General features: G+C 34.8%; 4 protein-coding genes across 6 annotated transcripts in view; 1 reads left to right on the top strand and 3 right to left on the bottom strand.

The window, feature by feature from the left end:
* Nucleotides 1-4,084, bottom strand: part of LOC129806555 (ribonuclease P protein subunit p30) — a 35,224-nt gene extending 31,140 nt beyond the window's left edge. The window contains exon 1 of one of the 2 annotated variants that reach the window (XM_055855232.1): nt 4,020-4,084. The gene's annotated coding sequence lies outside the window, so the exon portion shown is untranslated. Of the gene's footprint in view, nt 1-4,014 lie in introns of both variants that reach the window. The other variant, XM_055855231.1, reaches the window with a different exon arrangement.
* LOC129806544 (tRNA-dihydrouridine(16/17) synthase [NAD(P)(+)]-like) overlaps nt 1-4,220 on the bottom strand; it is a 30,963-nt gene extending 26,743 nt beyond the window's left edge. The window contains exon 1 of one of the 2 annotated variants that reach the window (XM_055855210.1): nt 4,015-4,220. The gene's annotated coding sequence lies outside the window, so the exon portion shown is untranslated. The remainder of the gene's footprint in view (nt 1-4,014) is intronic. The other variant, XM_055855211.1, reaches the window with a different exon arrangement.
* On the top strand, nt 4,190-5,379 carry LOC129806552 (DNA-directed RNA polymerases I and III subunit RPAC1). Its single transcript, XM_055855227.1, has 2 exons — nt 4,190-4,436; nt 4,501-5,379. The coding sequence occupies exons 1-2, from the start codon at nt 4,306-4,308 to the stop codon at nt 5,360-5,362; spliced, it is 993 nt and encodes a 330-aa protein (XP_055711202.1). The 5' UTR covers nt 4,190-4,305; the 3' UTR covers nt 5,363-5,379.
* On the bottom strand, nt 4,820-11,664 carry LOC129806545 (putative zinc finger protein 286B). The gene is made up of 3 exons (XM_055855214.1): nt 11,430-11,664; nt 10,104-11,352; nt 4,820-5,335 (listed from the first exon to the last, which is right to left on the bottom strand). Exons 1-2 carry the CDS (start codon nt 11,568-11,570, stop codon nt 10,117-10,119), a joined length of 1,377 nt encoding a protein of 458 aa, XP_055711189.1. The 5' UTR covers nt 11,571-11,664; the 3' UTR covers nt 4,820-5,335; nt 10,104-10,116.
* Between the last annotated feature and the right edge of the window lie 889 nt (nt 11,665-12,553).

A 12,553-nucleotide genomic window follows, 5' to 3' on the forward strand; every position in this document is an offset into this window, starting at 1 on the left:
ATGAGGGACATATTACAAATTCTTGGTTCGATTTATGGAAGGGTTCTCGAAAATGACAAGTTGCTATCTCTAACCGTTTGGCTTCTAAAGGTGGCAATGGCCAGGCAGTTCAGACGGACAAACAGCGTGAAATTCTCAGTTTTCTAGATTAATTATAACATAAAATAATTCCTTCACATTTAATCATTTCTCAAAAGGGTAGAAAATACTAATTACTGACTCATTAACTTTTTAAAACTGTTATGAGAACGAATACTTTCACAAAAAAAAACACGAAGAACTTTTATATCCGGGAATAACGTACTTTCTAAGGGGGCGGTGTTGACAAGGTGTGATTTCCTGAGTATCCGCCTATTCGTAAATTATTTTTGTGATGATTGAACCGAATGGGGGTTAATGTAATTCTTCTTTTTTTAGCTTCTTCTCTCGTTTTTGCCCATTATTTCTATGGTTTGTAATTATTATGAGCTAGCCATTTTTTTACGTTGTTTTTTTTATAAGATTTATTTAAGAATCGTAAAATGTATCTGACCAAGAGCTAAGAGTGGAAGGAGCAGGGAGGGCAAGTTTGCCCCACCCCCTGCACGATACTCAATAGATTAGATTTTAAAAGAAAAAAGCATTGGGGAGACCGGAGAAGAATTAGCCACGTATAGTATTAGATGGTGGTATTTTGTAGTTTGTCTTCGAAGGAATATTGAGGAAATCACTCTTTATTCTAAATCTATACTTCCCTTACTATTCATTGAAATATTTATCAGCCTCATACAAACATTTTTTGTACAAATTACACGCAATCAAAACTTTCATTTGGTGGCTAATCTACCCCGGTCTCCCCTAACACTAAAAATAATTCAAAATCAGTAAGATTTAGCTCACCTTAGGGGCATTCACTTCGAAAAAAGCGCTTTTACTGGCTTGAAAGCTTTTTAAAAAGTTCAAAAGGTTCAAAGTCATTCAATTTGGATTAAAAAGGGATTTATGGTATTTTTTTAGGAAATGTTGCACAAAATTTCATATTAAAACCTTCAAAATGGATTTCTGAGAGGATTTTTTAGGAGTTATTGATCAATTTTTCTTAAAGAAACTTGTAATGCTGCTAATGCTGTCTTAGAAGGGCTCTTATTAGCTTTAATCTTTCCACATCTGGTTACAAATTAACCAAAATCAGTGCAGTATTAAGTTTTTAGGTTATTTGAAAAAATAATATCAGAAAAACTTTTCGAAATTCTAAAGAACATTTGCTATTAAATTTTGATAAACAAATCTTTTTTCTGGCCAAAGCCAGAAAAAAGATTTGTGGGGAAAGGACTGATTAAGCGACGACTCTCATCTTGTTGAAAATCTGTGTGAAGTCATATTAACAGGAGATTTCTTGGCACAATAATGGCTTTGGAGGAACTTAGCAAATTACTCTCGATACTGATGCTTCACTCGCGTACAAGTTTATCACTAAATTACTGTACTTATTCTATTTTTTTTGGCCACAAATAATTATTAATTACCGAGTGAATAAATTTAATAAGAATAATTTTCTTCAAAAGACTACTTGTTTAACTACAATAAAATTGAAATTAATGAGCAATTTTAACATTTTAATTTGCTGAAATCAAATGTAATTGAGCAACCACATTTATGCTAATTTAGCGTGTTTAAAGATGTTTTGGTGAGCCAAGCATTAGTTTACATCGTTTATATCAATAAATGAACGAAAATGTATCAATTGAAATGACTTTTAATGCAAAATAACGCATAGGAACAATTCATCTTAAAAATAAATTGAATTTACAAATTGAAAAAATCTAGTGTGATAGCACGGTTACACGTTTTGTTATGTCTATCTAATTCTTTCGCAACCCAAAATTCAATTGAGCTAAATTGAATTTGTATGATGTTTAAAAGAATAAAGAAGAATGTGAAAGAATGAGATGAACATAATGCAAAGCGTGTGAGAAACACAGGGATTCGAATTTAGTCTTCATGAAATTTTTCTGAACTAAAAAGTGTGCTGGATACAGTTGGTAAATTTCAAGAAATTTCATGAATTTCCGCCTAAAGTAGGTGGCGTGGCGACTGCTATGAAATTTCTGAAATTTTACCATCTCTAGTGCTGGAGTCATTATGGCTCAGCTACACATTTTAGACCAGGAAATTTTCATGTGATCGAAATTCTCATCCCTTTCTTTCTTAAAAGCTTTGCATACGTCTATCTCATTCCTTCGTACTCTTCTTCTTTTTTTAAACATCATAACAAATTCAATTTAGCTCGAATTTGGAGTGCGAAAGAATGAGATAGACATGGGTCCCGGTCAAAATCCCGAAAGCCAAAATACCGAATTCTTAAAAGTGTCATAGCTACTCCCACGATTGCACCCGCGCCTGCTGGAGGCAAAGGGAAATCTTCTGTATCTTGGGAAATTATTCTGAACATTTTTCTCGATATAATTTAATTCCTTTCACGATTTTGAACATTCGGGATTTTGGCTTTCGGGATTTTGGCTTTCGGGATTTTGGCGTTCGGGATTTTGGCTTTCGGGATTTTGGCTGCCACCGATAGACATATACAAAGCGTTCGAGAAAGAAAGGGATGTGAATTTTGATTCCATGAAATTTTCCTGATCTAAAATAAATCCTCTAAAATCTGGATCTAAAATCCATAAGCTTGTATGGGAATGGGCCTATCACAGGGCATTTTTTTAGTAATTTCGTCTTGCGATTGTTTAAAGTTCTTGGTTCTCTTGGTTCAACAAAAATGTATTACACCGAATTAAATACTTGATGGCTCCGGCACACCTTTTAGGTCAAGAAAATTTCATGAATTCGAATTTTGGATCCCTTTCTTTCTAACATGTTTTTCATATTTCTATCTCATTCTCTCGCACTCTTCTTCTCTTAAACATCACTCTAAAATCAATTTAGCTCAATCGAATTTGGTATGCGAAAGAATGAGATAGTCATATGCAAAACTTGTGAGAAAGAAAGGGTTTCGAATTTCACCTTCATGAAATTTTCCTGATCTAAAAGGTGTGCCAGAGTCATGAGTATCTATATCTAAATTAATGGCTCCGGCATACCTTTTAGATCAGGAAAATTTCATAAAGTCAAAATTTATATCCCTTACTTTCTCTCAAGATCTGCATATGTCTATCCTACTCTTCGCACTCTTCTTCTTCTTTTGAACATCACACTAAATTAAATTTAGTTCAGTCCAATTTCGAGTCCGGGAGAGTGGAAAAGGCGTATACAAATCTTTTTAGAAAGAAAAGGACGCGAATTTTGATTTCATGAAATTTTACCTTGTGCCGGAGGCATAAGAATCTTGCAATGAAATTTTCTTTTCCATATAAAATTCTAAAAATACTCTCTAATTCTAATGTAAAGTTACCTTTTGTTCTATCCGTAGAGTGATTAAATTAATTAACAAAATGTTCTATAGAAAATAACTTCTCCAATGGGAATAATTATGCTCTTTTATGGAAGTACTACTTATCTTTGCAATCTATAGAGCAAATAATTGATCTCAATCATTATAGTTTATGAAGATAAAGCGGAACATTAGAGGCCACAGACCATAATACAAAATGCATTGAAAAAATATTTTATTTTTTGCATCTTGCATCACACTTTCTAACTTATTGGTATTTTACTATCATTAGCACGGCATTGAGCATTGATGCTTTTACCGCTTTTACCGTCGATTAGGAGATTGAAGAATAGCGTGATAGAATTTTATAAAATGCATTTTCTTCCAGGAATAATATAAAAAATAGTTTTAATAATGAATAATTTGCCTTGGAGGTAAAATGCGCGCGGAAAAAAGTTAAAGATGTTCATTTATGTTTGCAATGGGTGATTGGACACTCAAAAATTGCAAATTGCATGACTGTATTATGAATTTTATAGACAAATTTGATACTTGTGTTCCTAATACATCAACTAACATTAGAATTTTGATATAATTTCTCTTTAATTGCTGAAAATATTGCAGATAAAAAGGTACAGTAAAGAACTAACCTTACTTTTCGTTGAAACTCAATTTTCAGGCAGAAAATGCTGATTTATCACAGTGACTTTATCTCAAAACCAAAGTTTATTATTTATTCTTGTTTCATGACACTGAAAATTTGTAAAAATATTGCAAAAACCACTGTTTTATTGATTTTTTTACGAGGAGTTTAATTTTTGTTTATGTGCACACGTGTTTTGAACTTGACGTTTTTGACAGCTGTTTGTTTTCAAAATTCCGGTTAATTTTGCACGCGAGAATTGTTTTTAGGTGTTTTTCTTAGTTTTTACTTGGTGAAAATGACTGAAGGCAAGCCAAGATTGTACATGAAGGAGTACAAAGTTGATCCTGATGCCAATGACTACGGATTTGACGATGATACTTGGAATTTTGAGAAGTTCAAAGAGAAATTCCGCATCAATATTGTGAGGTTAGGTTTACCTTTCTTTCCGGAAAGGAGGATTCCCTTTCAAAATTTCCCTTTTGCCTTCCAGCTACAAGAACATGGACATGGAATTTGATGTAATTGGAATGCATCCGGCTATTGTTAATGCATTTCGTCGAATAATGCTCAGTGAGATTCCTACAATGGCCATTGAAAAGGTTTACATCTACAACAATACGTCAATCATCCAGGATGAAGTTCTGGCCCATCGTCTGGGATTGATTCCTCTGCGAGCAGATGCCCGACTCTTTGAATATAAAGCCGACGAGGGTGATGAGGGCACGGAAAATGATACGCTGGAATATGAGCTGAAATTCAAGTACACAAAGAAGGGAAAGGATGGCCATAAAGATGCACAGACGGATAACTACATCAAAAACACCAGCGTGTATTCAAATCAGATAAAATGGTTGCCCAAGGGACGACAGGCGTCCCTGTACAAGGAAATTGACGTTGGTCCCATTCACGACGACATCCTCATTGCACGCATGCGACCAGGCCATGAGTTGGATCTGAAATTGGTGGCTGTCAAGGGCATTGGGCAAGATCATGCCAAATTTTCACCCGTAGCCACAGCCTACTATCGTCTACTTCCGGAAATCAAGCTCAATCGAACGGTGAGTGGATGCGATGCCAGATTGCTGAAGCAGTGCTTCTCGCCGGGAGTCATTGAGATTGATGATCAACAGAGGGCTTACGTGAAGAATGCCAGGTACGATTCCAACAGCCGCAATGTCTACCGGTATCCGCATCTCAGTGATGCCGTAACAATGTCTCGAGTTCAGAATCATTTTATCTTCAACGTCGAATCCGTGGGATCGCTGAAGCCTGACGAGATCTTCATAGAAGCCGTTAAATGTCTCAAGAGGAAGTGTAGAGTGTTCCTGGATGAAATATCAGAAGATAAATAAATTTATTAATTCACTAATCTTCTCTTTTAATCAAATAAATTCTGAAGATTCAGAAAATACAGATTTTTCAATTCCTACACTCAGAAAAAATCGGGTAAAAAGTCGAGTCCCTCGAATCGGTGTTAAAATCAACCCTCATTTCTATCGATCGACTTTGGAGTTGATTTTACTTCTTTTTTTTTTAAATTACGGTGGCAGCATTACAGTACACCCTCGCTAATTCGGCTCTTTTAAGATCGGGCTACATTTTAATTCGGGCGGCAGTTAAATTTCGAAAAAAAGTTTGTTGACATTTTCCAAGTTCGATTATCAAATGAAGCAAATACAGTAGAGTCTCCTAAATTCGAACGCTCGGGGGGTATTTTTGACATTTCTCACCTCCCAAATTCGAACGATTTATTCAAAACTAACGAAATTTGTGTGAGATTGAATTGCACTTTGAATCAAATTCTCGTGCTTTCCCGCAAGTTTTAGTGATAACATACTTCCTTTTCATTTTGTACGATAATAATGTATGTAAACATTCAGGAAGAAGCACATATATATGATTTTCATTCACCTAGAAATACGAACTTTCTAACATAACCTCACAATTGACATTTTGAATCCAAACGGCGTTCGAATTTGAGAGATTCAGATTTGAGAGACTCTACTGTATGCTCAAATTTGTCATGATTTGTCTTAGTTTTCATGTGATTTTGCATTATTAAGAAGTTTTCATGAAATTCATAATAGCAATGAGCATGCAAACTCAATATGAGAAATACAGATAAACGAAAAATCGTTGTATTTCAAAAAAATTGACGCCCGAATTTCTCTCTAATATTTGAGAGTCTACTGTACTTGTGACCTCTGTCTTATGCTTATGACCACCTCGCAAAATAACTTTACAGTGGCACAAAATGTTTTCTAATAACCTCAAAATTAAAGATATTTATTGTGTTATGATAGCGCATCGCATTTTTTTTTACTTTTGGAAGCATTTTCTGACAAAAATTGCGACGAAAGCCATAAGTGAAGACAGGCCACGGGTAATACTGCCACCCTACCTGTATTTTTTAAAATAAAAATTACTTTTTTGGATAATCGAAAAAACTGTAAAGGAAAATGGCAACGCATTTTATAGGCAATAGTGTATAATGAAAAACTTCCTGAGCCTTTGAGACGATATTCGCCGGGAGTCTTTGTAAAAACGTCTTTATCCTTTCGAAAAAATAGTATTTTGGCATTGAATTACTCGAAATCAGTTAAATGAATCTTCATGAAATTCGGTACGGGGTTAGCGCACGGCTTAAATTTTTAATTCATGCATACTACGCCCTTCCTCCATCCCTCCTTCTAGAAGTCCTCTTACAAAATCAGGACTTTTTTCATCATAATTCCTCTATGAAGAGGAGTAGAAATCAGAAACTTGACATGGGATTAAGTATCGATAGCAATCCTCCTTTTTTGGGCTGATGCCTGTGTCTATTTTGGGCTTTAGAGCTTTCAAACTTATGTATCAAACTCAAGGTCCCCTAACCAACCTGACCCGAGCTATAAGGATTCAAAAAAAATTCTTAAAAGCCATAACTCCGGTTCTAATTGTCAGAAATTAACAAATACAGTAGACTCTTCGTTATCCGGCTGACTGGAGGACAAAATTTAGGTTTTTTGAATGATCAACTGTTTTTCTATTTTGTGCTGTGTGAATTTATTTTCTGTTTGATAAAGAACAAGAGAATTTTCTTCATGGTGTGCTTGTTTCATTTTTTATCACAATTATGTATTAAAAACTTCGATACAATGATGATAATATTTTAATTCACTATGGAGAAACTTCATGTTTAGTAAAAATAATTTTGAATACATCAACCGCCAGTGTTTGGCAGCTGTCACCCGGATAACGAAATGCCGGATAACGAAGAGTTGAGCGTAAAGGAGTTTTGAAAAGCTATCATGAAATACACTTCCCTAATGACTTCGGAAGTTCGTAAAACCACCGCTAGAGGCACTATTATTAAAAAGATTTTTATGAATTTGCTTAGTTATAAATACAATACAAATTGTTTGAAATCCAACGATTTTTTTTGTTTATATTGAAAATTTATGGACTGAATCCTAACCTGACTGAAACTAAATTCTCTCTAAACATGCGTACTGTCCAAAAAAGTTACAGTGAGAAAGAATTACAGTAGATAGAGCACATTTGCTTTATCAAAAGACCCCAAAATGGAGACAATATGTCAGCAAAATTTTTAAAATTCAACTGTCTCACGGACTTATTTATGTCACCCGGACAAAAAATCCACGGATAAGCGAGAATCTACTGTAATTCAAAAACTCCATTGCGCATCGAGCTCAAATTTTATTCAAACAAAAGAAAATCGCCATTGTTCAAGTTAACCAAATTTTAGAGTGTTTTAGTCTAGGCTACGAAATTTCTCATAAAACGCGTAAAGCGGTGTACAACTTTCTAAAACATTTGAACTTCGTAGGATCAATACTAGGGGTGCCACAGTCGAAAAACTTATTTTCATACATAAACTCAATTATTTCAACTCTTGCTCAACCGATTTTGAGGATTGTTTCGGCATTATTGTAGAGGACATTTATATCTATATTTCGTCTAAACGTCATTTTTTTGCTCCTCAAATCTGAATCTCTCAAATTCGAACGACGTTTGGATTCAAAATATCAATTGTGGGGTTATATTAAAAAAATTCGTATTCTGCAGAAGATTATTCATTATTGATTATTGAAGATTCTGAAGAAGAATCATGTGCTTCTTCCTGAATGCTTACATACATTATCTTCATATAAAATGAAAAGGAAGTATGTTACCACTTACCATTAAGACTTGTGAGAAAGTACGGGAATTTGATAAAGTACAATTTAATCTCACATAAATTTCGTTAGTTTTGAGAATATCGTTCGAAATTTGGGAGGTGAGAAATGTCAAAAATACCTCCCGAGCGTTCGAATTTAGAAGACTTTACTTGACGATCTTAGCTACCAAGCAACCGATAAAAGAATAAGTTTTGCGGCAAACTTGTAGAGGTGATTCTGGTCTCTATTCCATTATCATTTTTCTATCAGTTAATTTACGTCCTAGATAAGGGAAGAGCACCATGGATCGGAATGTTAAGAGACATGCTCCATATTTAATTGAAAATAAAAGGCCCAAATCACTTTTTGGTATTTTTGTTTTTGCTAAATGGTCTATTAATTATTAATTTAACTATATCTGTGCATTTCATTTTTAAATATTCACTATAAAGTAATAAAAAATAGATGTTATTGCAAACTTGCACTCTGTACCTCGGATCGTCACGAATTTAATCAAGTGTCTCACTGAAAATTGGTTTTATAAATTAAATCTGAGTTGTTGCAGTGCATTTTTGTGAGAGTTAAATGGTAAAAACTAGCTAATTTGTTTTTAAATCATTTTATTTGGAGCAACGACACGGTATTAACCACTTTTTCCTATTTTGGGCATTATTGCAGTTGATTTTCAATGAAGCTGATCAAATTGCGATACAAAATGTTACTTTTTTAAAATTATTTTTGTTATATATATTTAATATTTCATCTCAATATTATTTAAATTTTAGAAGAATACCTCAAAATAAGTTCCTGTAGCGCATAAAATATTTTTTTTAATAGAACTTCGCAATATTATAAGGAATTGTATGTATATAAAAGATAAAAATTGTTATATGAAGCAGAAACATATAAGTTGGCGTATCTTATGATAGTTTCTATAAAATAATTGTGATTCTAGTTTCAATTAAAGCTTCTGGACTAAAATTTTGTATGTTGCTTGTTTTCTAAGAAATATTTTCAATATCGATCGCATTTTCAGACAATCTTGCTGAATATTTTGTCTGAAAGTAAAGTATAGGGATATACATCCTGCAAAAGACATCACTGATGAATAATTCAGTGATTCTCGATGGTTTGGAGATGAAAAATCATTTCACAAAATTGAACATTTCACCCTCCAACGGAAAATCACCATTTGAAATTCAAAATATTTGAACGCGTTCGGGCATTTTCTTGCACTTTTGCAGAGGGCGCTAGTATAGCAAATTCACCACTTGCTTGTAGGAATTCCGTCTGTTTGCACGGTAAAAGAAAATTCCAACAGACTAGTGTATTCGCTCTCACGTTACGGCTTTAAACACTAGCGCTATCAACGGAGAAAGCGCAAAACATTCAGTTAGGCTTCTATATTTTTTACACAATGTTGAAGACACTTTTAGAGAAAATAGTAGAAATATTTTCTTAGAACTACAAATTGACATCTCTTACTGTTCTCTCTCCAAATAAAAAACATTTACTAATTGCCTTCAATGCAAAGCTTTTCTTGCAAAATTATGCTGTGTAAAAAATTGTACAGAAAACTCTCTCTCAAATGGGCATTTGGGGCAAAATGTCATCCGGTTTAGCGATAGAATTGAGAGTCAAAGCCTTTGTAAATTCCACAAAAAGCGCTCAATTATAAAGAATCACGATAAAATAGGAAGAACTACAGCGAATTTGAGCGAATTAGCTTCATAATTAAACGTGAAAATTGTCAACAAAATTTTTCGCCCGATTGAAAAAGAGCCGATTGAGTCTACTGTAATATTTAAAAAAAAAAAAATTGATTCTACACCTGAAAAGTGTTACCGACGAAAAAAGTTTTTAGTACCCTGTTTTTTCTGAGTGTATAAATTTAGATTCTAAAAAAGGGATTGCAAGGTTTTGTTGAGCTTACCTTAAATCTTAATTTAGATGGATATAAAATCGTTTTGATGGATTCCAATGGCTTGATCATCATCCAGGAATGTTGATAGTGGGAATTGGTCAACAGCTGGAAGCGGCGTTTCTTCCGATTTGTGCGTCTTCATGTGAGCCTTTAGGGTGCTCTTCTGCCGGAAGGGTCTCTGGCACGTGGGGCAACTGAATGGGCGTTCTCCTGTGTGCGTCAATCTGTGCTGCTTTAGAACTTTGTTGTGGGCAAATTTGAGGGGACAGGAAGTGCAGGCATAAGGCCGAGATCCCGTGTGAAATCTCATGTGGACCGCCAAATGACTCTTGGTCTTGTAGCTCTTCTCGCAATCCGCCACTGAGCACCGAAAAGGCTTGACGCCCGTGTGACTGCGAGTGTGAGTGGTGAGTTCCGGAGAAGTGGTAAAGCACTTTCCGCAGAGGGAACACTTGAAATTCTTGATGCCATTGTGCCGGAGTTGATGATTCTTCAGCATTACCTGATTCTTGAAGGTTTTACTGCAAATGCTGCAGGCAAATGGTTTATCCGTCGAATGGGACAATTGATGACTCTGCAAACCATGAGCCCGGATGAAGGATTTGCCACAGATATCACAGACATATCTCCGGATGTTCTTGTGGACTTTTGTGTGGAGACTGAGGGATGTGGCATATTTGTAACTTTTTCCACAGGTCTGACAGGTAAATTGCTTAAGATCGTTGTGCTTCACTCGATGACGTCGAAGGGCTCGAAGATTTGTGAATTCCTTCTCACAGATCTTGCACACTTCCGGCTTAAGGCCACGATGTTCCCGGAGATGGGCTTCGTAGCGATCTTCATTGCGAAAATTCTTCTTGCACATCTCACAGTGATACTGCTTGGAAGATACTTTGGATTTCTTCTTTTTTGCCTTCTTTTGTTCCTTTTCCGCGGAATTGTCATTAGTCTCGCTCTGGAATGCCTCGGAAACTTCCTGGATTTCCCTTGGACTGTCTTTTTTCACATCCAAGTCGATTTCTGAGAGGATAACACTGTCAAGATCGTGAATTTCTGTGGAATTGGTCGTGAAAGTAAAAACAAGAGCTGCCTCACTTTCTGGATCATCAATATTTGACCCTTCCGGAACTTCCTGATGGATCAATTTCAGCAGGATCTCATTCGAATGTTCACATTGTTTCTTGAAATCATACCAATTATTGCACTTTTCCATGCACTCTATGCATAAGCTAGCAGGAAGACCATCTTGTTCTGTGATCTGAAATCCCGGAAGAACAGAAATTCAGTAAAATATGCTACAATCCTTGTGGAAGACAAGGCAAAAGCAGGACTCACCGAAATGTTGGTGCATGATTGAAATTTTTCAGCATTGCTAGATCCTTCAGATAAGGCAAATGTTATGTTATTAATAGTGTCCAGATTCATAAGACAGCCACGGCACAAATTGGCAAAAGTCCTCCTCTCTATTTTGTCCATTTTCCGCACACGGGAGAAAAAAGTGAAAGTCCGGAAAACCAAAACAAATCTAGTACTACAATTCCCGCCGTCAAAACAAAAAACCTAACCTCAAAACAGTGTTGCCAACCCTAGGAAATTTTCCCTATATTTAGGAGATTCGAGTGGACATTTAGGTCCGAAAATTTTGATCTAGAGGAGTTAGGAGAATTATTTAGGAGAATATTTTTTTTTTTTAGAAATAGTCGAAATTATATATAAAATTTATCAGAAAAATTGCGACAAGCACAATCTAACATGAAAAAACAACAGCATTTTCAAACGAAACTTTCGCTTGAATTAAAGACTATCACATTGGAGCTGATTTCATTAAAAACCATATCAATTTTTTATTTGAAAGAAAAATTCACATTTTTGAAGCAATTTTTTGAAGAAAAATGCCTCCACATCGGGTTTTTTCCCATCAAAATTTTTTGATAGATTGCTATCCTTTCCCAGGTTTCTTGCTCTTCTTGAAATTGTTTTTTCAAGAAAATTTCGTCAGTTAAATCAGCATTTATCGTAACTTCATTTTTGTGATTTTGAGATATATACATATTTGGAATCAGCGTAATTTTGTTTATTGAACGCACTTGTGAAAAAGAAACTTTTATAAGCCCAATAAAAATTATTTTAAACAAAAATTATCGTAAGTGCTCATAAATTAAGAAAAATTTATCAGAATTTGTCGTAACTTCCATTTTTGGGGAAGTTACGACAAATTTCCATACAAAATTTTCAATAATCAGCATTTGCCGTAATTTTTTTTTGCTCGTTTGCGTGGCTTGTAATTTGCAGCAAAATTGCAATATTTCTCAATAAAACGTTTACAAACTCTTCCAAATATCGAAAGACAGTGCGAATATTGTAACATGAAATTATTTCAATTCAATATTAGCGAGAAAAAAGTGAGAAAAATCCCTACCCATCTGTCATTAATTCAAAACAAAACAAGCGACGTGGCG

The sequence above is a fragment of the Phlebotomus papatasi genome, chromosome 3 (genome assembly GCF_024763615.1).
Source record: "Phlebotomus papatasi isolate M1 chromosome 3, Ppap_2.1, whole genome shotgun sequence".
Lineage (NCBI taxonomy): Eukaryota > Metazoa > Arthropoda > Insecta > Diptera > Psychodidae > Phlebotomus > Phlebotomus papatasi.

Excerpts from the sequence above, each read along its gene's own strand:
- LOC129806552 (XM_055855227.1), top strand. The coding sequence starts at position 4,306 with ATGACTGAAGGCAAGCCAAGATTGTACATGAAGGAGTACAAAGTTGAT. Across the intron at positions 4,437-4,500 it reads TTCCGCATCAATATTGTGAG|CTACAAGAACATGGACATGG; the intron begins GTTAGGTTTACC and ends TTTGCCTTCCAG.
- LOC129806545 (XM_055855214.1), bottom strand. The coding sequence starts at position 11,570 with ATGGACAAAATAGAGAGGAGGACTTTTGCCAATTTGTGCCGTGGCTGT. Across the intron at positions 11,353-11,429 it reads AATCATGCACCAACATTTCG|ATCACAGAACAAGATGGTCT; the intron begins GTGAGTCCTGCT and ends CCGGGATTTCAG.